Source organism: Lontra canadensis, unplaced genomic scaffold (assembly GCF_010015895.1).
Source record: "Lontra canadensis isolate GAN:19392208 unplaced genomic scaffold, GSC_riverotter_1.0 scaffold121, whole genome shotgun sequence".
NCBI lineage: Eukaryota > Metazoa > Chordata > Mammalia > Carnivora > Mustelidae > Lontra > Lontra canadensis.
The window spans coordinates 737,559-763,172 of record NW_022631115.1 but is presented as its reverse complement, the minus strand read 5'-3'; the positions used below and the strand labels follow the sequence as shown (position 1 = coordinate 763,172).

The window sequence follows — 25,614 nt, the reverse complement described above, 5'->3', positions numbered from 1 at the left end:
TCAGTCATACTTTATTTCCCTTTCTTTTCTTTCTCTCTTTCTCTCTTCCTTTCTTTCTTTCTTTCTTTCTTTCTTTCTTTCTTTCTTTCTTTTTGTGGCTCTGCAATCACAGGGCTTTTTTAAATTAACATATATTATTTGCTTCAGGGGTACAGGTCTGTGAATCATCAGTCTTACACAATTCACAGCACTCACCATAGCACATACCCTCCCCAATGTCCATACCACAGCCACCCTATCCCTCCCTCACCCACCCAGCAACCCTCAGTTTATTGCCTGATATTGAGAGTCTCTTATGGTTTGTGTCCCTCCCTGGTCCCATCTTGTTTCATTTATTTTCCTTCCCTACCCCCCGAAATCCCCTGCTCTGCCTCTCAAATTCCTCATAATCAGAGAGATCATATGATGGTTGTCTTTTCTGATTGACTAATTTTGCTTATCCTAACACCCTCCAGTTCCATCCATGTGGTTGTAAATGGTAGGTATTCATCCTTTCTGATGGCTGAGTAATATTCCATTGTATGTATGAACCATATCTTTATCCATTCATCCATTGAAGGACATCTTGATTCCTTCCACACTTTGGCTATTATGGAAATCACTGCTGTGAGCATTGGGGTGCAGGTGCCCCTTCTTTTCACTACATAAGTATCTTTGGGGGTAATTACCCAGTAGTGCAATTGCTGGGTCGTAGGATAGCTCTATTTTTAACTTCTTGAGGAACCTCCATACTGTTTTCCAGAGTGGTTGTACCAGCTTGCAGTCCCACCAACAGTGTAAGAGGGTTCTGCTTTCTCCACATCCTCACCAACATTTGTTGTTCCCTGTCTTTATTTGTCATTCTAACTGATCTAAGGTGGTATCTCATTGTGGTTTTGATTTGTATTTCCCTGATGCTGAGTGATGTGGAGCATTTTTTCATGTGTCTGTTGGCCATTAGTATGTCTTCTTTAGAGAAGCGTCTGTTCATGTCTTCTGCCCATTTCTTGACTGGATTATGTGGTTTTTTTGGTGTTGGGTTTTACAAGTTCTTTATAGACCTTGATTACCATCCCTTTATCTATTATGTAATTTGCAAATATCTTCTCCCATTCCGTAGGTTGCCTTTTTATTTTGTTGACTGTTTCCTTTGCCATGGAGAAGTTCTTTATCCTAATCAAGTCCGGATAGTTTATTTTTGCTTTTGTTTCCCTTGGCTTTAGAGACATGTCTTGCAAGAAGTTTCTGTGGTTGAGGTCAAAGAGGTTACTGCCTTTGTTCTTCTCTAGGATTTTGGTAGATTTCTGTCTCACATTTAGGTCTTTCACATTTAGCCATTTTGGGTTTATCTTTGCCTATGGTGTAAGAGAATGGTCCGGTTTCATTCTTCTGCATGTGACTGTCCAATTTTCCCAGCAGCATGTACTGAAGAGACTTTCCATTGTATATTCTTCCCTGCTTTGTTGAAGACTAGTTGACCATAGAGTTGAGGACCATTTCTGGGTTCTCTGTTCTGATCCATTGAACTATGTGCCTGTTTTTGTGACAGTACCATGCTGTCTTGATGATCTCAGCTTTGTAATATAGCTGGAAGGCAGTCATTATTAATGCCCTCCAGCTTTGGTTTTCTTTTTCAAGAATCCCCTGGTAATTTGAGATATTTTCTGGTTCTATACAAATTTTAGGATTATATGTTCCAGCTCTGTGAAAATGTTCTTGGTATTCTGACAGGGGTTGCATTGAGTGTGTAGATTGCTCTGGCGGCAGACATTGAACAGTGTTTATTCTTCCAGTCCATGATCATGGAATGTTTTTCCATCTCTTTGTGTCTTCCCCAATTTCTTTCATAGGTGTTCTGTAGTTTCTAAAATACAGATTCTTTACCTTTTTGGTTAGGTTTATTCCTAGGTATCTTATGGTTTTTGATGCTGTTGTAAATGGAATTGATTCCTTAATTTCTCTTTCTTCAGTCAGGTTGTTAGTATATAGAAATGCAACTGATTTCTGTGCATTGATTTTTGTATCCTGCCATGTTGCTGAATTGCTGTATGAGGTCAAGCAATTTTGGACTGAAATCTTTTGGGTTTTCCACATAAAGTATCATGTCACTAGTGAAGAGAGACACTTTGACTTCTTTGCCAATTTGGATGCCTTTTATTTCTTGTTGTTGGATTGCTGAGGTTAGGACTTCTAGTACTATGTTGAATAGCAGTGTTGAGAGTAGACATCCCTGCCATGTTCTGACCTTAAAGGAAAAGCTCTGAGTTTTTCCCCATTGAGAGTGATATTTACTCTGGACTTAGCATGGATGGCTTTTATGATATGGAGGTGTGTTCCTTTATCCATATACTTCGGAGAGTTTTAATCAGGGAAGAATGCTCTATTTTGTTGAATGCTTTCTCTGCATCTCTTGAGGATTATATTTGGCCTTGTCTTTTCTTTTATTAATGTGTTCTGTCATGTTGATTAATTTGTAAATGTTGAACCACTCTTGCATCCCAGGAATAAATCCCAGCTGGTCGTGATGAATAATCCTTTCAAGGTACCATTGGATCCTGTTGGCTAGGTTCTTGGTGAATATTTTGGCATCCATGTTCATCAGAGATATTGGTCTGTAATTCTCCTTTTTGATGGGGTCTTTGTCTGGTTTTGGGATCAGGGTAATGCTGGAATCACAGAATGAGTTTGGAAGTTTTCCTTCCATTTCTTTTTTTTTGAAACAGCTTCAGAAGAGTACTTATTAGGTGGTCTTTAAATGTTTGAGAAAATTCCCCTGGGAAGCCATCTGGCACTGGACTTTGGTTTGTTGGGAGGTTTTTGATGACTGTTTCAATTTCCTTACTGGTCATTGGTCTGTTCAGATTGTCTATTTCTTCCTGTTCCAGTCTTGGTAGTTTGTAAGTTTCCAGGAATGGATTCATTTTTTCCAGAGTGAATTGGTTTTCATATAGTTGCTGGTAATTTCTAACAGTTGCCTGTTTCCTTGGTATTAGTTGACCTCTCCCCTTTCATTCATGATTTTATTAATTTGGTTCCTTTCTTTTGGGTAAGTCTGGCCAGAGGTTTATTAATCTTATTAATTCTTTCAGAGAACCAGCTTCTACAATCATTGATCAGTTTTACTATTCTTATGGTTTCTGTTTCATTGATTTCTGCTCTAATATTTATTATTTCTCTTTCCCTGCTTGTTGTAGGCTTTAATTGCTGTTCTTTCTCCAGGTCCATTAAGTATAGGGTTAGCTTGTGTTTGGGGGATTTTTATAATTTTTGAAAGAAGCTTGGATGGCCATGTATTTCTGTCTTAGGACCACCTTTGCTGTATCCCATAGGTTTTAAACCAATGTGTTTTCATTATTATTAGTTTCAGTGAATTATCTGAGTTCCTCTTTAATTTCCTGGTTGACCCATTCATTCTTTTAGCAGGGTGCTCTTTAACCTCCAAGTGTTTTGAGTTCCTTCTAAATTTCTTCTTGTGATTGAGGTCCAGTTTCAAAGCATTGTGGTCTGAAAATATGCATGAAATAATCTCAGTCTTTTGGTATTGGTTTAGACCTGATTTGTGACCCAGTATGTGATCTGTTCTGGAGAAAGTTCCATGGGCACTGAAGAAGAAGAGCTTTCTGTTGATTTAGGGTGGAATGTTCTATATGTATCTGAGAAGTCCATCTGGTCCAAAGTGTCATTCAAAGCCCTTGTTTCAAAAAAACAAAAAAAAAAACAAAAAAAAACAAAGCCCTTGTTTCTTCGTTGTTCTTCTGTATAGATGATCTGTCCATTGAGTGAGTGGGGTATTGAAGTCCCCTACTCTTACTGTATTATTATCAATGTATATGTTTATTTTGGTTATTAATTAGTTTATATAATTGGCTGCTCCCACACTGGGGGCATAGATATTTATAATTGTTAGATCTTCTTGTTGGATAGGCCCTTTAAGTATGATTTAGTGTTCCTCTATATCTGTTACTATAGTCTTTGGTTAAAAATCTAGTTTATTTAATACAAGGATTGCTACACCAGCTGTCTTTTGAAGTCCATTAGTATGGCAAATGTTTCTCCAACCCCTCATTTTCGTCTGGAGGTGACTTTAGGTCCCTTTTAGACAGCATATGGATGGTTCTCACTTTTTTATCCAATCTGATACCCTGTGTCTTTTGTTTGGAGCATTTAGCCCATTTACATTCAGAATAACTATTGAAAGATATGAATTTAGTGACCTTGTATTGCCTGCCTATTACAGAAAAAGTCCCTGTTTCTGTAGACTGTCTCTGTTACTTTCTGGTCTGTGTTACTCTTGGGCTGTCTCTTTGCTTACAGAATCCCCCCTTAATAGTTCTTGTAGGCCTGCCTTGGTGGTCACACGTTCTCTCAGTTTCTGTCTGTCCTGGAAACCCTCTATCTCTCTTTCAGTTCTGAATGACAGCCTTGCTGGATAAAGTATTCTTGGCTGCATGTTCTTCTCATTTAGTACCCTGAATATATCTTGCCAGCCTCTTCTGACTTGTCAGGTTTCTGTGGATAGGTCTGATGTCACTCTAATGTTCCTCCCTCTATACACAAGGTACCTCCTCTTCCTAGCTGTTCTCAGGGTAGCTTTTTTTTTCTCTGTGATTTGGAAGCTTAACTATTATATTTTGGGGTGTTGATCTGTTTTTATTGATTTTGGGAGTGGTCCTCTCTGCCTCTTGCAGGTGAATGCTTGTTTCTTTTCCCAGTTTAGGGAAGTTCTCAGCCATGACTTGCTCAAATGTTCCTTCTAGCCCTCTCTTTCTCAGTGCCCTCTTGGTACCAATAATTCTGACATTGGTTTGTTTCAAGGCATCATTAAATTCTCAAAGGCCTTCTTTATGGGCTATTAATTGTCTTTCTCTCTTTTCCTCACCTTTCTTCCTTTCCATCAATCTGTGCTCTAGATCACTTATTCTCTCCTCTGATTCATTGACCCTAGCAATTAGAGCATCCAATTTAGACTGCATCTCATTCATAGCATTTTTAAGTTCAGCCTGATTAGATCTCATTTCCACCCTTAGAGATTCTGTATTGTCATTTATGTTTTTTTCAATCCTAGCTGTTAACTTTATTATTGCTATACTGAATTCCATCTCTGACATCTTACTTATATTCATATTGATTAGCTCTGTGGCAGAGAGCAGCCTCTGGTTCTTTCCTTGTTGTGAATTCCTCCTTCTAGTCATTCTGTCCAGGATGAACAGAGTCCAAAATATCAACCACAACCCAAGCAAAATGCACCCTAGGAAAAAAATCCAAAATTGTATGCCACGGCAGAAAAGAGAACAAAACCAAAATGAATCTAAATGATAAAAAAGGGTGGGGAAGGGCATCTGCATGGCTCAGATGGTTAAGCGTCTGCCTTTGACTCAGGTCATGATCCCAGAGTCCTGGGATCTAATCCCTCAGTGAGGAGCCTGCGTCTCCTTCTGCTTCGTTCTCTCTGTCTCTCTCTGTCTCTCATGAATAAATAAATAAAATCTCAAAGAAAAAAAAGAGTGGGGAAGAGAAACTCTAATCTCACAGGGTGGACAAAGCAGGTGATTCACTTGTTCCTAATTGAAATTTGGTCTGTGTGTTCAAAGACACTACATCCCAAAATTGCAAAGAAAGCAAAACTATATACGCATATAGATATATGTGTGTGTATACACACACACACACATATATGTAAAATTGAACAGAGTAAAAGAAGGACTAGAATGAAGCATATATATATGTAGATGTGAAAAATTAAAAGTTAAAAAGTGACTTAAAAACCTAAGTTAGCAAAATAAGAATTTAGTTGAAACAGCAAAATGCTTTAAAAAAAAAAAAAAAACTTTTGACTGAAGGACAAACAAGTCATGAAGAAACACCTGGAGCTCAATTTACTATTTTCCACTGGCTCTAGAGTTTTACAGTCTTGTGGGATCCATAAGCTTGTCATTCACCTGTACTTCCAGTCTGTCTTCTTAGGGGAGGAGCCTGCTACGCTCATTCTCAGGTTTCTTTGCCTGGCAGTGTTGGCCCATCCCTTACCAGGAGGATGGGCTCAATGTAAGCTGGTTGTCTTTGTGGCTTCTGTTCCCTGGCAGTTTTCCATGCCTCTTGAGAGGGCCAGAACAAAAATAGCCATACCTGGATCTCCAGCCCAGAGCCGCAAGATTTGGGGGATTTTTATAATTTTTGAAATTATAAAATGTTATAGTTTATATTTATTTATATATTTATTCATTTATATGTATTTTTATAAATTTATAAAATTTCCTCCCTCTTCAATAAACCCCCTGGGTCAAATCATTTCCATTTAAGTGTGCACCGAAGTCTGCAGACTCCTGTAGTTCACCCCCACTGCAACTCTCCCAGGGAGCGTTCCAAGGACCGGAGAGCCTCTGTGCTTTGTCTTTGCAACTGTGAGTGGTTGTGGGCTCATGCGTACACCCTGCTCCGCTGTTCTCAGGTCACTGTTGGGTGCTGCCTTACTGTCCTATCCAGGGCCACTGTCACCCTCCAAGCTATTGCCTATTGCCTAGTCATGGGCGCAGCCGTTTCATCCCTCTCGGGATCATAAATGGCCTGCATGTTTTAGTCCTTTTCAGGTTCTCAGTCAAAGAGTCATCTCCCTACTGGCCCTGCTTGCATTTTATGGCGACCAGAGATGAGAGTCTCTCCTGGGCTTGCTGACCATAACCAATTTCCCAGCTCCACTTCTTGGACTGTCGGTTAAGGCATGCTGGTTCTTTCGGTGTCTTCTGGGATCCTGAAACTAGTGACCCACCCAGAATTCTGTCCTTTTCATTCCCTGAGCCCCTTTTAGAAAGGGATGTCTCTCACTGGAGCAGATTTCTAAGGGTTCCAATTTTGCACTCCAGTGTTGTATCATTTTCTAGTAGCCAGCTTATGGAGGCTCCCTCCCCCTTCTGTTTATCTTCCAATATTTCCCTGCTGATTCACAACTCCGCATCTTACCTTGCAAAGAGCAGCTGTTTTTCTGCTTGTAGAGTTCCAGATATATATATTTCCTTATATCTCAGGAATTCGTGGGTGTTCAGAATGGGTTGATACATATCCAGCTAAATTTGAGGGACCAGATGAAACAAGGTCCTCTACTCTCCCGCCATCTTAAGAATACCCATTTTAAATTTAAACCAAAATTATTAAACTTGTCTCATTTATCAAAGTTGTGCCTTAATCATGTAATGTCATTAACTAAATATTTCTGAATTAGTTTTCCTAGGTTTTTACCTTTTTTAAGTATGCACATTTAAAACATTATGGTGAATGCTGAAAATATTTTCACAGAATTACAGGAACATTCACTTTACATTTTACCTGTATAAGGCACAACAGGCTCTTTGAAGAGACTTTATAATCTAATCTATTAATACACTCCAAATACAGGAGAATATTATGCATTAGGGAGAAGTAAAGGCCTTTGTCAGTTCAGGCACATATTTATACCAGCAGATACAGAGCATATTGCTTCAGTTCTGCAATTTGAATCATAGCTCAAGAGGCACAAGAGTGAGACAAAACACTGACCAGTTCAGATATCAAAGAGCTGTTTTTCCCAGTGTATGAAATTCTAAACTAATTTGAGCTCAAAGAAAAAAAAGGAAAAAAAAAAGAAACAAAGAAAAATCCAGATCCTCTCTTCATCTCTATCCCATCAGTGAGTAGATCTCTAATATCTATACACAAAAGGTCAAGTGGTAAGCAGACAAATTCTTAGTTATGTTATTGGGCATAAGCAAACTGAAAGCACAACATTATAGAGAGGATAATGAGACAAACAGAAAGCAGGGGTAAGCTTCTGTTATCATTTGGGATTCATTCTTGGAGCCAAGAAGAGACATGCTGGGATTAAACCATCCATGAGGTGTCTTCCAGCAAAGCAGCTTTACCTGGCTGTCATCCAATTTGCTGGGCATCTCCAGAACTAGTGAAAAATATCTTTATAGCTTTAAAATTGTAACTCTGCACTGATATAATGTACACATGTATCGAAGATTTTATTTAACTCAATAGTAATAAAGGAACTAGTAAAATGTTAAACTGGCTTCTATAACCTGAATCTAAATAATGAGAAAACATTAGATAAATCCAAATAGAGGTACGATATACAACATTCCTGGTATATAATTTTTTAAGTGTTCAAATCATGAAATTCAAGGGAAGACTGAAGAACTCTTTCAGTTTAAAGGATACTAATAAGACAGGGCAACTAAATATGACATGTGACTCTGAACTAAAGACATTATTAGGATCAATGCTTGAACATGGATGGAGCTAAGGATTAATTGTGGGTGATGTCTCAATACAAGTATTCAGATTTAGATAGTTGGGGCATGGCTGTCACGCAGGAGAATGTCATTACAGGACTAAAATATTCAGGGGTGGTGGGATATCAAGTTGGTTATTTACTCTTAAGTGGCTCAGGAAAGAAATTTTGTATCATACTTTAAAATTTTTTTTAAGTTTATTATCATTTCAAAAAAAATTTCATAAAGGAGATACTTTACAGCTCCTCATTGCCCCTCATTGAATTTCCACCATAATAGTTTAAGTGTCCCCTGATTATTCTTCCTAATATTCATTAATGCTATGATTGTGGCAAAAATAGTGATTTTTCAACTCTATCATTCCTGTATACTAATTGGCATTCTACTATAAGAAGTAACTTTTCTCATCTATTTTTATTAGTAGGGACTTATGGATTCTTATTTTTCCAGTGAATCTAATCTTTTATTGTTATTATTAATTTTGAAGCTCAGATTGTTCCAGATTTGGCTTCCATACAAAGAATGGGGGCTGGCTGCTTTTGTTTAAGCAGCTCCTTACTTCTGGAACCACAAAATGATTCAGGCTCCCCATATAAATACAGGTCTGCCCAATCTCTGGAGTTAGCCACTTCTCCAAGGAACCATGTTTCTTTTAGTAGACAATGATATTTAAACCAGAACAACCACAATAATTTCTTTTTGTTGTAGAAACAATATTTTAACCATAATTAAAATTGGGATTTTAATGCATCTATTTAGCAGTATTCTGTGTTCTCCATAGTATTCATCAAAAAAATGAGTGAATGCTGTTTACAACTAATTCTGTTTACTATTGATAGATGAGACCAAGAACAACTGGGAAGTATCAGCACTTTCTCGGGCTGCCCAGAAAGGATTTAATAAAGTTATAATAAAGCATCTGAAAAAGACAAAGAATATTTCATCAGTAAGAAACCCCTATTTTCATTACCTTAATTAATTAATTAATTACCTTGTATTTTCATTACCTTAATGCAGAGAATAGATTCTACTTCTTATGAAAAGTAAAAATGTTCATTTAAAATGTTCTTATATGTAAATTATAGTATAGAAATAATTTCAGTATATTTTTAGCCATAAGAATAAGAAATATTCATTGGTTTATTGTCTTGATCTTGTTTTCATATTTTCTTCACCTTCAGATGTGGTAATAAAAAGTAATATGCTTGATATTATGGATATGTAAGAGTGATTCATTTACATATTAGATCTTAAATATATCATTTTATCCAGTTTAATTCATGTCCGCTTTTGTGGTTTTTGGTGATGATTTCTTGAGATCAGGTTTTTGAGATGTGGCATATAATAGGAAAAAAAGAATAAAGAGAGAAAACAGTATAGAGAAAATATGTATTTTAGGTATGAAATGAAAATGAAATTTGAAAAACTTTTAATGCCTTGAACTGATAATGCAAGCTCTAGGGTAAATTCTTTCCACTGCATTATCTTTGATAGCTTTTGATTGAGAGACTGCATGGAACTGGAAATAGCTGTATAAAATATTTAAATTATTTTAACACATATAAATAAGGCAAGATAAAATTACTTGAGCATATCTCAAGTTTTGCAAATTAAATTTCTTTACAGATACACAATCCCTTATTCTGTAGGAGAGTGGTTCTTGAAGTGAGGACCTCTGTGGGTTCCAGGGTACAAGGCCAAAACTATTTTTACTCAGTGACATTCGCACTGTGGTGTAATGATAGGTAACACTGTTGGTTCCTTAGCACTTCATTAAATCTTGACCCTTGAACTCATGTCTTTTTAATGTTCTGTGTGATGAAACAGGAAGTATGCATAAAGCAGTCAGCAGAATAGTGCAGTGTGACAGTTGTCTTCAGGGAAAAGCACTTTTTTTTTTTTTTTAAGATTTTATTTATTTATTTGTCAGAGTGAGCACAGGCAGACAGAGTGGCAGGCAGAGGCAGATGGAGAAGCAGGCTCCCGCTGAGCAAGGAGCCCGATGTGGGAATCGATCCCAGGATGCTGGGATCATGACCTGAGCCGAAGGCAGCGGCTTAACCGGCTGAGCTACCCAGGCGTCCCAGGGAAAAGCGACTTTTGTGGTGCTTTGAGCTGTGAGCTCAAGTAGCCACTTATTTCATGAACACCGTTTTTACTTGAAAGAACAACTAACAAGACAAACTGTGGCTTTTCAGTATTTGGCAGAGATTTTTATCTAAAATAAATAGAGTGAGCCTGTCAATTCAGCGAAAACATTTGAGATTATTTGTTTCCAGTGATAAAATTCAAGCTTTTTAAACAAAAATTAAATTTTGGAAAACTTGAAACCATCACCATGAGCTTGACAGCTTCTCAGCACTTAAAATTTTTCTGAAGAGATTGGTGATATTAACAGATGTGATTTCTTTTTTGCATATGTAGTGAAATGTGTCAACATTTGGAAGATCTGCATCACTGGAGTAAACCAGTATTTTCAGATGACTCATACATTATGTTATCAAATCATGCATGGGTAAAAAAAATCTACTCAAAGTGTAACATAGACCAGTGGATCTTAATGTAACAGACTATAAAAAATTCACTGCTAAGGTTTCAGACCTTACCACTTGTTAGTTTTAGAGTAGTATCAAAGAATAACCCCAGTTATTTAAGAAGACTATTAAAATATTCTCCCTCTCCCCTCTTCCATGTTTGGCCCTAACATCACCATATTTGTTTTCTAGTGAGCCAGACAGTAAAGAGATTGGCACAAATGTGAAACAGTGTCACTTTCCTGAGGGTTTTTAAATTTTATTTGAAAAATATAGGTACTTGTCCTAAAAATATGTCCTTTGTTAACAATGTAATGGGTTTCATATTTTTAAATAAAATAATAATAAACAATGTCAAGGTTTTAATCTCTAATATGATAAATACTAATAAATATGACCCACTATAAACGAAAGTTCTTTGGGGATCCTCAGTATTTTTTAAGGGTGTAAAGGGTACTGCTAAAACTTTGAAACTGCTGCCTTTGGACATGGATATCTGACTGCAAAATAGGAAAATATGTGCTTCTTTCCATGAATTTGCAATAATATTAACAGTAGTATGTAGGATATAATGGGCCAATAAGAGACATTAATAAAAGTGTCATAAAATAGTTTATTTTTTCCTCTCCTAATTCTCTTAATTTTTATCTCTGTTATTATCACATGTATATCATTGTTCTAAATTTGCAGAATGAAACACGATCCTTAGAAGAAATAAGGATTAGAGTAGTACAAATGCTTGGCTTTCTAGGAGGACAAATAAACAAAAATCTCCTAACAGGTAAACTTTGCTTTAAAATAAATTTGCCTCTGTTTGGGTATATTCTGGTATTTGCTCTTATATGTGATTTGTATGTTTATATTTATATTTATATATTTTCAAATAAGATTACAAAGAATAGTATTTTGCCTAATGGAATGCTTTGACTATACCCATGCAGTCTGGATAATGCCCTACTAGTTGGGAAAATGTTCTAGCCTGATTTGTTAATAAGCACATTTTCCATTTTGAAACAGAATCTAAGTTGACACTTTTTAAAAGATTTTATTTATTTATTTGACAGACAGAGATCACAAGTAGGTAGAGAGGCAGGCAGAGAGAGAGAGGAGGAAGCAGGCTCCCTGCCGAGCAGAGAGCCCGATGTGGGGCTCAATCCCAGGACCCTGAGATCATGACCTGAGTCAAAGGCAGAGGCTTAACCCACTGAGCCACCCAGGCACCCCTAAGTTGACACTTTTTAAAAAATATTAGACATGTCGGGAATTCAAAGTTCATCTTTTTAAAATATGATATTGTTATAGTATTTGGATATTTTTAGTGTTTTTGATTGGAATCAACATTTTAGATTAGTAAGAAATCATCTGTATTTTTAGTTTTTAAATTTCATATTAGATATACTCATGACTTTTGGCTACTTAGGAAGTTAGAACCTATATTGGAAAAATATGTTTTGCAAAGGAGAGATTTTTAGTAAAAATACTGTTCATTTATCATGTTTCCACATAACACCTAAAATAATTCTTACTGAAAATGGAAACCAAGCATTCTAGACTGTTAAACTTGTTTAAAAATAATTTTACTTTAAATTGAAGTTAGAAATAGTTTGTCAGTGATTTCTAATGTTGTACTTACATGCCTGAGGTAAAAGGAAAAATAAATGACGTACTTAAAACACTCTGCTTTTACTAATGAATTGTAGAGCAATTGGTATTAGAAAGATTTTGAATGAAAACATGCTCTTCCTGATTTTCTTTTTTTAACAGTTGCATCCTCAGATGAAATGATGAAGAAATGTGTGACATGGGACAGAGAAAAAAGACTCAGTTTTGCAGTACCATTTACAGAAATGAAGCCTGTCATTTATCTGGATGTGTTCTTGCCTCGGGTCACAGAACTAGCTCTTTCAGCTAGTAACAGACAAACTAAAGTACTTTTATTTTTCATTACATGTGATTTAGAATCTATGCTTATTAAGGCCTGAATCTGTTAGGAAATAGATAGTAAATTTCAGCAATTCCAATATCACTAATTTTATATTTTTGTAAATATAAAATTGGTAATTAAACAATGATTCAGTTAGTAGAAGTAGCAGTCACTGATAAAAAGGAAATATCTAATAGATAATAATGTGGCAAAACATTAATATGTCATAAGACTGTTCATAATAGAAAATACAGTACAAAGGGCATTTAAAAGTGATTTCCAATCTGTGCATCATTATTTCCTTAACCTGGGAGAAACAGTCACAAGTTTTTATGAAATTCATTTGTAAATTTCCAAGATGCTTTAAAAATATATTTACTCAAAGTGATGGTTGAAAATGTGTTAACAAATGAAGCAAAGTTCTGTAGTTATGGCTGCAATGAAATATATTTCTTTAAATGTACTAGTCCCAATTTGTCTAAATCTTTTAAGTTTCAATTTTTACCTCTTGAATACAGACTAAAGTGCACAGAGTGTTAATTTTATACAAGAAGTGCTACTTCCAGTTGATTTATATTTATATAAATTTACATAATTTGTATCTGTGAAAACTGAAAGTTTTTCTTTTTTAAAAGGCTAAATTGAGTAACATTTCAAAATATTCTTCCCTTGTAAACTTGGAAACTGAAACTCTGTTAAACTCCTGGCTTATTTTAGGTTGCAGCTTGTGAGCTTCTACACAGCATGGTTATGTTTATGTTGGGAAAAGCCACTCAGATGCCTGAAGGTGGTCAGGGTTTCCCACCCATGTACCAGCTCTACAAGCGAACTTTTCCTGTGCTACTTCGACTTGCATGTGATGTAGATCAGGTAAGTGAATGATTTTGTATCTGACACAGTTGCAAAACTTAAAAAAAAAAAAAAGTTGGGTCTAGTTCAGTGATCATCAGAGCTTGCTGCAGGTTGAAATACTGTGGGGATCTTAAAATAAATACTGCTGCTTGGCTGGTACCCCTTCTGACTGATTTAATTCCTCAGGGATTTGACCTAGGGTTTGGAACTTTTAAAAGCTCTCCTGGCGATTTTTAATGTGCCACAGTTTGGGAATGAATCACTGATCTAGTTCACAGTTACTCAGAGGATAGGCATCTAAAGCTGAATTGGCAGTCTCCTCTGATGGAGGGACTTGCAGTCTCAGGAAGTAAAGAAGAGATAAGTAACCATGTACAAGATTGGAAATGTTGACAAATGGGCTATTCCTGATGAATTTGTGGCAAATTCTTCAATGAAGCAGAAAGAAGTAGAATTCTCAGTTTATTTGATGGAGCTAGGTTATCTCTGCTATTAGGGTGCACACACAAAAAAAGAAACACATAAAAGGAAATGAAAAACTCATTTGAAAATAGAGATGGAAAATTCTTAACCATATATAAATGAATAAAATCCAGCAAAATATTAAGATGTGCTGTGATTAAATATGATTTTTGTTTAAAACTGGAAATTTACCACAGAATAAGATTTCAGAAGCAGTGATTCTCTCCATAGAAGCCTAAAAGGTATTTGTCCTATTTAACTAGGAATAGTTTAATGTTATCTTTAATATGTTAGAGAATGTCTCCCTGAATGCTAGAGCCAAATCATTGTCAGGCATGAAACACTAATGCTGCCTTGTGCCTGGGCCAGGACAGAAGCCCAAGGTGAAAAGTGAGTTGGCCTGTTGAGGGGCTCCTCCAGTAACCAGCCAGAGCAGTTACGGTATGGACTGGTTGCTTAGTATTACTTTGTGTGTATTTAGTTAATTATTTTTTTTTTAAGATTTTATTTGTTTGACAGAGAAAAAGAGATCACAAGTAGGCAGAGAGGCATGCAGAGGGTGGGGGAAGCAGGCTCCCCGCTGAGCAGAGAGCCCGATGCAGGGCTCGATCCCAGGACTCTGGGACCACGACCTGAGCCAAAGGTAGAGGCTTAACCCACTGAGCCACCCAGGCGCCCCTATTTAATTAATTATTTGAAGTGGTTAGTATTTGGACCTCTCACGGGGCTGTGAGTTCCCTGCAGACAAGGACCATAGAAAGGAAGGAAAAGAGATTATTATTTTAAGTATAATTTTTTAATTAAACCTGGAAAGCCCAAAACTACCAACCACTGAACTCGGGAAATTAAGAAAAGAGAAATCTAATGAATTACAAAATTTTCATATATGAGTATTCTCATAAATACAAGAAATATGTACATAAATATTTTTTTTCTTTCTTTTAGAGGGTGGGGAGGGGTAGAAGGAGAGGAAGAGAGAGAATCTTAAGCAGGGTCCATCCCCAGCGAGGAGCCTGATGCTGGGCTTCATATCATAACACTGAGACCACGACCAGAGCCTAATTCAAGAGTCAGACACACTCAACCAACCAAGCCACCCAGGCATCCCAGCATTCTCCTATATCTTTAATATTAGTATTGACCACTTGGAAAATATGTCTACAGTATCTCATTCATAGCAGCATCAAATATATATACAAAATGTCTATAAATAAATTTCAATATGCCAGGCAGTGTATATTTTATGAATATAAAATGAGCATGCTTTGTACTTGAGATAGAAGAATCAGTATTGAAAAAAATGCCAGCTTTTCCCTAATCATTCAGTAAGTTTGGTATCATTCCAGCAGAAAGCCCAGAACTAATTTCATTTTAACCCAAAAAGTAACTGAAAGAATAATTGCTTGAGCCTAACCAAGAAAACTTCGGAAGGATAGAGTACTAAAGGAAGTCTTGCCTTAGCAGATGTTAAAATGAAGCCATGTTAATTATAACAGGGTTGAACTAGGTACAGATAGATCAGTAGGAGGATCTCAGAGCTGCCAAGTGGTACCATGTCTATACATAAAAATTGTATATATGGTAGAAGAGGCTTTCTTTTCTTTTCTTTTCTTTTTTTTTTTTTTTAAAGATTTTGTTTATTTATTTTGACAGTGAAAGAGATCACAAATAGACAGGCAAATGGGGGTGGGGGGAAGCAGGCCCCCTGCTGAGCAGAGAGCCCGATGCGGGGCTCAATCCTAGGACTCTGAGATATGGCCTGAGCCCAAGGCAGAGGCTTAACTCTCTGAACCACCCACGCACCCCTGGAAGAGGCTTTCTAAGTTAGAAATGGATCATTTAGTAAATCATACTAGGCCAGTTGGCCAACATGAGAAATTAGAAAAGGAAAAACAAATTATATTATAGAAAAATGTAATGAGTTAGAGTATATCTGTCTGTGTGTATTTTTGAATTGGAATGGTCTTTTTCATTGATACAATATGTTACTTAACATACAAACACATGAAGCCAAGTGAGTCTCCATCTCATCACCCCTTTCCCAGTCTTATTCCCCTGGAAAAGCCACTTTCTCCTCTGCTGGAAGGTTGGTGAATATATGCCAGATCTTTGTAAAAATATGTTTTTACAAATGTGCATATATGTTTTATTTATTAAAAGGATCATAGCATTCAAAAACTTACGTACAAAATGTGATTTCTGCTACTTGGATGGATTTTGTTATCATTACATTATAGACATCCTTCCATGTCTTTCCTCAAGTCTGCATAGAATGGGAGATTTTCCTCCAAAATATAGAAGGCAGACATATAGAAGGAGACATACCAGTGTCTTGACAGTTTTGATTTTATAAGTGTTTAAAATACTGAATGGCACAAAACCTACAATTTTTATATATACATAATGTAGGGAAATTTTTTGCAACATTCCACTGAAGATAAAAGAACTTTATTTATTTATTTATTTATTTATTTATTTATTTATTTAACAGAGATCACAAGTAGGCAGAGAGGCAGGCAGACAGAGAGAAAGGGAAGCAGGCTCCCTGCTGAGCAGAGAGCCCCATGTGGGACTCGATCCCAGCACCCTGAGACCATGACCTGAGCTGAAGGCAGAGGCTTAACCCACTGAGCCACCCAGGCACCCTGATAAAAGAACATTTAATGGGCAAGTGGATAAAGAAAACAAATAGTTTATAAATGAAGAGATATATATGGCCAGTGAAAGATATTTTTAAATATTTAATCTTTTTAGTAAACAAGGAAATTCAGATTAAAATATTGTTTACATCTATTGTCAAATATTTTATCTTATTTTATTATAATTTTTTTAAGATTTTATTTATTTATTTGACAGAGAGCGAGCACAAGCAGGGTGAGCAGCAGAGGGAGAGGGAGAAGCAGACTCTCTGCTGACCAGGGAGCCTGATGTGGGGCTGGATCCCAGGACCCTGGGATCATGACCTAAGGCAAAGGCAGATGCTTAACTGGCTGAGCCACATGGGCACACCTGTTGTCAACAATTTTTTAAAAATTGATAGTGTTTAGTGTTGCCAAGCATGTATGGAAAGGACCTTGGGAGTTGTGGCTGGTGGGAATGTGAATGGGCACAGGCTCTTTGTGGGCAGGACAAAAGGCTGGGTCACCTGCAGCTCTGGTCCAGTACTTTCATTTCTAGAGATGTGCTCAGAGCAGTGTATGTGACTTTTCAGTAATTTATCCCTAATAATCAAAAATTCCTTTTTTTTAAACTTTTATTTTTTGTGTTCCAAGATTCAGTGTTTATGTATTACACCCAGTACTCCATGCAGTACATGCCCTCCTTAATACCCACCACCAAGCTCACTCATCCCCCCACTCTCCTCCCCTCTAAAACCCTGAATTTGTTTCTCAGAGTCCACAGTCTCTCATGCTTCGTCTCCCTCTCCGATTTCCCCTAATTCACTATCCTTTCCTTCTCCTAATGACCTCCATGTTATTCCTTATGTTCAACAAGTAAGTGAAACCGTATGATAATTGACTTCCTCTGCTTGACTTCTTTCACTCAGCATTATACTCTGGTTTCTCTTCAGATCACATAAATCTTTCACCTTTTACCTGCATTCCTAATAATAGGATTGGGGCAACTGGATCATGGTATATCTATATGTGAGATACCAGGCAGTTAATAAAATATTAATACAGCTTATGTATTTATATGAAAATATTCAAAAGTAGGAGGAAAAGTGGTTATGAGAATGTGTATTTATTTTTACACATGCATATATGTATATTTAAATGTGTGTAAATAAAACATTTTGAAAATTACCATGATTTTGAATGTTCACAATGGTTACCTTTGGGATGTAGGACTGCAAATGGTTAGTTTTCTACATTTTCTATAATTTCTGTAAGGTGTGTGTATATATATATATATATATATATACATTTGTGTGTATGCTTGTGTATTACATGTATATAATTTATGTACAGTGGATAAGAGAGTATAGTTCTTTTGGGAAAAAAAAGTGATGCTTTAAGACCAGGTTATACTTCCACACTGAAAGGTAAGAACTTTTACTTTGATTAATCTTAAGGTTAGAAAGATACACTCTTTTCGGGGAAAATATCCAAGGGCAAGAGGACTGTGTTGTTTAGTCTGAGTCCAGAGACATTTTACATGGTTTTGACATGATGTACATACCAAAGTGCTTCATTCTTGAGCTCGGTGTCAGTGGGGAAATAAAACTCCCCTGGATTTCTTGGTATTCCTATAGGAGCCTTAGCCTTGTGAGACACAGAAATGTTTAAGATACACAGTTTGCCTTCATTTCTGCCATAAATATTTTACCTTTCATATAAAATGAGGAATAGATGTATAACCAATTTTTCTAGGTAATTGCTGTGATCCAAAAGGATAAGACTTCTTTTATCTCCCCACGAGATCGCATGGTCACACCAGACACCACTAGGTTGAGTTCCCAAGGTTCCAGGAATATAAGTACTATCTCCCTGGGTATTTCCTTTCATAGGAGAGGAGTCCAGGCCTGGTGGACATCTAGAATTGTAAAAGCCAGAGACCCACAAGGCTCTCTGCTCCTGGTGAAACTTTATTTACATTCTAGAAGGTTGGAGTGAGAACCTGAGATCTTTTCTATCCTAGCTCCAAATAGTAAAGATCTTACTCCTTTTTTTTTTTTTTTTTGGCAGCATGAGAGAGTTGATTGTTTGTTCTGTATCTCTTCTTCTGTGATATGGGCTTTAAAGTTTGTGTACATGGGGTGTTGATCTGGCTTTTGTTTTGTCACCAAACGGGTGTGAATCATGCTATAGGGAACCACATGGTCATTATATGCCTTTATCTTTTTTATTTTTTGAGAGAGGGAGAGAGAGAACAGGGTAGGGGGAATGGGGCAGAAGGAGAGGGAGAGAGAGAATCTCAAGCAGGCTCCATGCTAGGCATGACTCAGGGCTCAGTCTTGTGAACCTGAGATCATGACCTCAGCTGATATCAAGAGTCAGATGCTTAATGGATTAAGCCACCCAGGCACCCTGGTCACTATTTGCTTTTTAGCTGAATAATGATAATGTCTCTGATCCTGAATACCTCATATGCATGTTTAGTATCAAATTAATGAAACAAATAATTTTTTAAAAAACAGTATCTGCTTCCATGTTAGAAGAACAATAAGTTTTAATATGTGTATTTTTCTCTGCTGGACTCTTAGGAAGAAGAGAAGAAGAGCTAGAAAGAACATGTTCATCATTGAATTTTAACTACGAAAGGAAACTAATGAAACCATTGTAGTATTACCACTTAATTTTTCCTGTTATTTAAACAGAACTCTTTCCAATATTAGGTTACTTTAACGTAAAGAAAATAAACTCTAATGGTATTGTTCTTCAGGTGACAAGGCAACTATATGCGCCCCTAGTTATGCAGCTGATTCACTGGTTCACAAGCAATAAGAAATTTGAAAGTCAGGATACTGTTGCCTTACTAGAAACGATATTGGTGAGTAATGGTTGATTCTTTTCTTATTATTCATATCAACTAGTTATGTTTGATCTATATTTAGAACTTTAAAAAACATTACCTGTCAAGATATCTTTTGTTTTAGAGAATTTGTGAAATGACATTTTAACTGACAGGATGCCATAGTTATTTATTGAAGTGCTACTTTTAAATATCTGCAAACAGTGTGCACATTTTTAAAAAAAGATTTATTTATTTGAGAGAGGGAGAGCACAAATGGGGGAAGGGGCAGAGGAGAGAATCCTCAAGCAGACTCCTTGCTGAGTGCAAAGCCTGACATGGGGCTCAATCCCAGGACCCATGAGATCATGACCTGAGCCAAAACTAAGAGTTAGATGCTCACCCAACTAAGCCCCCCAGGTGCCCCTGCACATTTTGTTGTCGTTATTGTTATTTTGTCCTCTTTTTTGGGAAAGTGGTTATAAATTGACAAAATTTATCTACATTAAAGCTGTGTGTATGTGTGTGTGTGTGTGTAGAGTAGGAGTGAATAAGAATGTGCTTGGACTTTGCTTCAGTTGCAGTATCCTCTTTAAAAAAAATAACCCATAGTACAGTAATTAAGAGTAAAAAGAATTTTTTGAGCTTATTCAATTTTCTCTTGCATTCAGATTCGACAACTAAAGAGCCCTAGAAAGAGTATCCATGTCTGAACTAGAGGGTATTGTGCTGAGCAAAAAATGTCAATCAGAGAAAGACAATTATCATATGATCTCTCTGATATTGAGGAATTTGAGAGGCCAGGTGGGGGGTTTCTGGGGGGAAGGGAGGGAAAAATGAAACAAGGTGGGACTAGGGAGGGAGACAAGCCATAAGAGACTCTTAATCTCAGGAAACATACTGAGGGTTGCTCGATGTGGGGGGGCTGGAATAGGGTGGCTGGATTACAGACATTGGGGAGGGTTTGTGCTACGGTGAGTGCTGTGAATTGTGTAAGACTGATGATTCACAGACCGGGGCAAATAATACATTATATGTTTAAAAAAAAAAAAAAAAAAGTATCCATGTCTGTAGAACTACTCTGGGACCATAGAGTTAGAATCCTGAGACTGTAGAGGTAGAATCATTAAGATTTGATCACTGGTTCATTGAGGACAGAAGCAGGGAGGTCACCTAAAGCCTTAGTGTCTTTGACACTGATTTTATTGTAATTGAGTTTTTGCAAATGAGTTTACGTTTGATTCCTTTAAATGTCATCTTATTTGATTTTACCTGTTTTTTTCCTATAATTTGGTTTTGTCGAATATTGACTTTGAAATCAGAAGCTCCAGTTAAATGCATAGCAAGTTTGTCCAAATCCACATCTTTTAATTCCATGTTATTGTAAACTGATTCCAATTTGAATGTGTGTGTCACTTTCTGTGAACTCTGAGAGGAGCCAGAGGAAATACAGAATTTGACATTGGGCATCTGTACAGAGGAAATAAAGGCAGAAGGTGTTTGGTGTGTTTGTGAGGATTTCACCTGTTGTGTTTTGCTTGCATGGGTGCTTATTGAGAGGCGGGCTGGGGTGACATGCCAGGCAGAGCAGCAGAACATTGCATGTAGGACAACTACATGCTGTAGGTTGTCCAAGACAGTCCTAATTATACTGGTTGTGTGTGTAATGATAATAGCACACTTTTCACTCTCAGAGTTACACTAGTTGGATGCCGTGTTGTGGGCAGTGGGAGTTATTGAACATTTTAAATTAGGATGGTGACATGGTATCTATGGTTTAATTCCCTGCAGTGTTTACCAATAAGTCCTGCCTATAATACATTTAACTAAATTTAACTTGTGGTTTATTTGCATTCAGATGGATTTATTCTACTGTTTTTGTTCCCTCTTGATCTTTGGAGGGAGCTTAAGGAAGGGTTTCAGAAAGAAATCAGATAAGATCATGATAATGTAAAGTGAGATAGCTGAGGAAAGGAACTGGTAAAGGAGGAACTGTGTAGTTGGTATAGCGCTGGAGTGAAAGCATGTCTGTTAGGTTTCCCAGTAGGAATTGCTAATCCCCTAATGTCAGCACATGCATTATTTACCATTGTTCTGAGAAGCAATAAATATCACCTCTTTACATTTCCACAGTTAATTGCTTCTTGAATTCTAATTAGCACTATAATCAAAGATTTTGCATGTTGTGAATAACTGGGGATGTTAGGTAGAAGAACTCCCTTATTTCAGTGTTCAGTATAGTTTTTCAAGTTAAAACTATCCTATACAGATCTAAGAGGGAATTATATCTAGAAGGAAAAAAAAGACATTCAAATTTCCTTGTTTGAATGTTTTTTTTCAGGTATTTAAAGATGGCGCCTTTAGGAGACAGCTTTTATAGAAACTGATATTTTCAGAACCACATTTCCATATGATTTTACTTTATATAGCATTACAGTTCTCTTGGAACCTAGAAGGATCTTTTTTCTTTAACCTCAACTGAGCATCTCAAATACTGTTATGAGGTAAAATCATCAACAGAAACTTTTAGGAGGGGCGCCTGTGTGGCTCAGTGGGTTAAGCCTCTGCTTTTGGCTTAGGTCATGATCTCAGGGTCCTGGGATCAAGCCCCGCATCAGACTCTCTGCTCATTAGGGAGCCTGCTTCCCCCTCCCCCTCTGCCTGCCTCTCCCCTACTTGTGATCTCTAGCTCTCTTTGTCAAATAGATAAGTAAAATCTTTAAAAAAAAAAAAAAAAAAGAAAGAAAGAAACTTTTAGGATGTAGCCATTGGGTTTCTTCAGGGAAAGGAGAGACTATTTTGTTGCTACATAATTAAAATATTCTCTCTTTTTTGCATGGGTTTTTCAGTTTCTTTTTTTTGTTTTGTTTTGTTTTAAAGATATTTATTTATTTATGTATTTATTTATTTGACAGAGAGGGAGAGAGGGAGCAAGCACAAATAGGAGGAGTGGCAGGCAGGGGAGAAGCAAGCTCCCCACTGAGCAAGGAACCCAATGTTCCTTTACTAGGAACAGTAAAGTTCCTAGTTTTCTTTCTTTTTTTTTTTAGTTTTTTCATTATGTCAAAAGGACATAGTTATTAGAGTTTAGATTCTAAACAATCTGATTGGTTTTACTAGTACTTATTTTTTATTGAATAGTGCTCTAAATTCATTTTCACAATATGCTATAGTTATACTCAGAGAAGACCAGGGTGTTCAGTTGTCATCTTATGTTTCATTTTAGGATGGAATTGTAGACCCTGTTGACAGTACTTTAAGAGATTTTTGTGGTCGGTGTATTCGCGAATTCCTCAAGTGGTCCATTAAGCAGACAACACCACAGCAGCAGGAAAAAAGTCCAGTAAATACCAAATCGCTTTTCAAACGACTGTACAGCTTTGCACTTCACCCCAGTGCTTTCAAGAGGCTAGGGGCATCACTTGCCTTTAATAATATCTATAGAGAATTCAGGTAAGTAAGCCATATGACAGGAGAGAATATAGAATAAGTTATTGAAATTTTTCATAGTAATTATGAAAAGTGACTGCTCTTTATATATCTGTGTATTCCTATATCAGGCATATAATTAACTATTATGTGTTAGATGCTGTTCTGGGGATTAAAAAATGAGTTAACATGCAGTTCACATTCAGGAAGCTCAGAAACTACTGAGAAATACATACAAACATAATACCACAGCAGTCTTATACATGCAACAGAAGACATAATTTTGGATTACAGAAGAGGTGGATCTAATCCATCTTGAGTAGGTTAAAGAAATCTTTCTGTGGCATTTATTCTTAGATGAAGCTTAAAAGATTAATCAGCCAAAGCATTTCAGATCAAAGGGTTAAGGTACAGATAAAAAATAGGATGTTATATAAGGAGATGAAGACATTTTATTTTTCTTGACTGTGGAGTTGGAAGTTTGGAAGGGAGCATACGGAGACTGGCCAGGAGCCTTTGTAGAGTTAAAAAAAATAGGTTACTTCTAGTGACAAGTTCCTGGAGTTTTGGGAGAAGAAAGCTGCATGCTTAAATTTCCTCCTAAAATCCATCTGCCTATAGCTGTATGGAGAATAGATCTGAGTGATAGAAGACAGGGTGAGGAAATCAGTGAAGGGGCTGTTTCAGAAGTCAAAAAAAAAAAAAAAATCATTAGTCCCTAACCTAAGGTTATAGTAGTGTTTATTCACTCATTTATTGTTACTTATTAAGAATACTATGTGATAGGCTCTGTGCTAAATTCTGGTGATAAAAAGATATAGCCATTCATGAAGGTTGCATATTTAAAAAGATAATAATTAATTACATAGGTAATTGTAAAACTTATTACTGAAATCAGTTCTTTTAAGTGTTAGTAGTTGATTACAAGTAATTTTATAATGAAGAACCTGACTTTGTTTGGTCCAGATAGTTTTTCTCTCGAAATGGCTGTTATGATAAAGTTGAGGAAAACAATTATAAAAATAAGATAGGTGATAGAGAAAAAGAGAGAGGTGATGGATGGATGGATGGATGGATGGATGGATAGGAAACTGTGTGTTTGTGTGTGTATACATGTGCACATTTATGTGAAAGTTGACTAGAGTTTGAAGCTAGTATGGTTTTTTTTAGCTTTTTAAACTGTGAAACTTAATGTACAGAAGAGTGTTTAAAACATATGTATGAATCTGTCACTATTTCAGATGACACAGTATTATATGTACAAAACCCTAGAGACTTCACCAAAAAACTATTAGAACTAGTTCAGTAAAGTTGTAGGACACAAAATCAATATAAACAAATCTATTGCATTTCTATTCTTCTAACCAATTATCAGGACATTAAATTAAGAAAACAATCCCATTTATAACTGCATCAAAAGGAATAAAATACCTAGGAATAAATTTAACCAGGGAGGTGAAAAATCCATACGTTAAAAACCATAAGACATTGTTGAAAGCAACTGAAGAAGACACAAATCAGTGGAAAGATATACCATGCTCATGGATTGGAAGGATTTATATTATTAAAATGCCAATCCTCCCCAAAGCCATCAACACATTCAATGCAATCCCTATCAAAATTTTAATGGCATTTTTCACAGAAACCAAACAAGCCTAAAATTTGTGTGAAACTAAAAATACATCAAGAAGCCAAAGCAATCTTGAGAATGAAGAACAAAGTTGGAGTCATCGTGCTCCCCAGTTTTAAACTATACTATGAAAGCTGTAGTAATCAAAACAGTGTGGTATTGGCATAAAACAGGTCAGTGGAACAAAATGGACAGCCTAGAAATAAACCCCTGCAAACATGGCCAATTAATTTTTGACCCCAGAGCCAAGAATAAACAGTAGGAAAAGGACAATCTCTTTACTACCTGTTGATGTTAGGAAAACTGGACAGCCACATGCAAAAGAATGAAACTAGACTAATATCTTGTACCATACACAAAAATTAACTCAAAATGAATTAAAGACTTGAATATAAGACCTGAAACCATAAAATTCCCGGAAGAAAACATAGGTGGTAAGGTGTTTGACATCAGTTTTGGCAATGATGTTTTGGTTCTAACTCCAAAAGCAAAGGCAGCAAAAGCAAAAATAAGTGTCTGGGACTGTGTCAACTAAAAGCTACTGCATGGCATAGGAAACCATCAATAAAATGAAAAGGTGACGAAGGTGATCAGTATCACTAGTCATCAGGGAAATGCAAATCAAAACCACAGTGAGATATAACCTCATGCCTGTTAGAATGGCTACTATGAAAAAAGATAAGAAATATTGAATGTTGGCAGGGACGTAGGAAAAGGGGAATCCTTGTGTACTGCTAATAGGAATGTACTGCTGATAAATTGCCACAGCTACTATGGAAAATATGGAGGTTTCTCACTAATTTAAAATAAAAGTACCATATGATCAAGCAATTCCACTTTTGGGTATTTATCCAAAGGAAATGAAACATTCAGAAAGATATATGTACCCCTATGATTATTGCAGCATTATTTAAAATAGCCAAGATATGGAAAGTGTCCATCAGTGGATGAATGGATAAAGGAAATGTGGTATATGTATACAATGCAGTATTACTCAGCCATTGAAAAAAAGAATGAAATTATGCCATCTATGAAAAAAATAGACGGACCTTGAGGGCATTATGTTAGGGAAAATAAGTC

At 36.5% G+C, this 25,614-nt stretch overlaps 1 protein-coding gene across 7 annotated transcripts in view; it reads left to right on the top strand.

Annotated features, from left to right (window-relative positions):
• Positions 1-25,614, top strand: part of PRKDC (protein kinase, DNA-activated, catalytic subunit) — a 229,284-nt gene that overhangs the window by 37,154 nt on the left and 166,516 nt on the right. For all 7 annotated transcript variants that reach the window (XM_032841194.1, XM_032841195.1, XM_032841198.1 and 4 more), the window contains 6 exons: positions 9,089-9,195; positions 11,474-11,564; positions 12,548-12,711; positions 13,425-13,577; positions 19,407-19,514; positions 22,702-22,928. In XM_032841194.1, the coding sequence (XP_032697085.1) occupies positions 9,089-9,195; positions 11,474-11,564; positions 12,548-12,711; positions 13,425-13,577; positions 19,407-19,514; positions 22,702-22,928 (850 nt within the window). The remainder of the gene's footprint in view (positions 1-9,088; positions 9,196-11,473; positions 11,565-12,547; positions 12,712-13,424; positions 13,578-19,406; positions 19,515-22,701; positions 22,929-25,614) is intronic.